The sequence below is a fragment of the Penaeus monodon genome, chromosome 29 (genome assembly GCF_015228065.2).
Source record: "Penaeus monodon isolate SGIC_2016 chromosome 29, NSTDA_Pmon_1, whole genome shotgun sequence".
Lineage (NCBI taxonomy): Eukaryota > Metazoa > Arthropoda > Malacostraca > Decapoda > Penaeidae > Penaeus > Penaeus monodon.
This window is the reverse complement of record NC_051414.1, coordinates 1,293,497-1,293,702: the sequence shown is the minus strand read 5'-3', so window position 1 is coordinate 1,293,702 and position 206 is coordinate 1,293,497. Positions and strand designations below refer to the sequence as shown.

The 206-nt window shown below is 32.5% G+C and overlaps 1 protein-coding gene across 2 annotated transcripts in view; it reads left to right on the top strand.

Moving 5' to 3' along the window:
* The window catches only part of LOC119591882 (copine-8-like), a gene marked incomplete at its 3' end in the record, with an annotated part of 9,952 nt that extends 9,746 nt beyond the window's left edge, over positions 1 to 206 (top strand). For both annotated transcript variants that reach the window (XM_037940623.1, XM_037940624.1), the window contains 1 exon segment: positions 87 to 206. In XM_037940623.1, coding sequence (XP_037796551.1) covers positions 87 to 110 — 24 coding nt within the window.

The following is a 206-nucleotide window of genomic DNA, read 5'->3' as shown; positions in this document are numbered from 1 at the left end:
GTCAGTAACTATAGTCCTTCCGATTATGTATATAACGTCATCAGTCACATTTCTCTGTTCTTAATTGTGTCTTCTTTCCATTTCAGCACTACTTAAATCTAGATATGTGAGGTTAGCTTTTTATAGTGCACTGAATTACATGATACTCAGAAGATTCAAATGTATAAAGGTATGATTGGACATGTAACTTTATAGATGTATGGTGT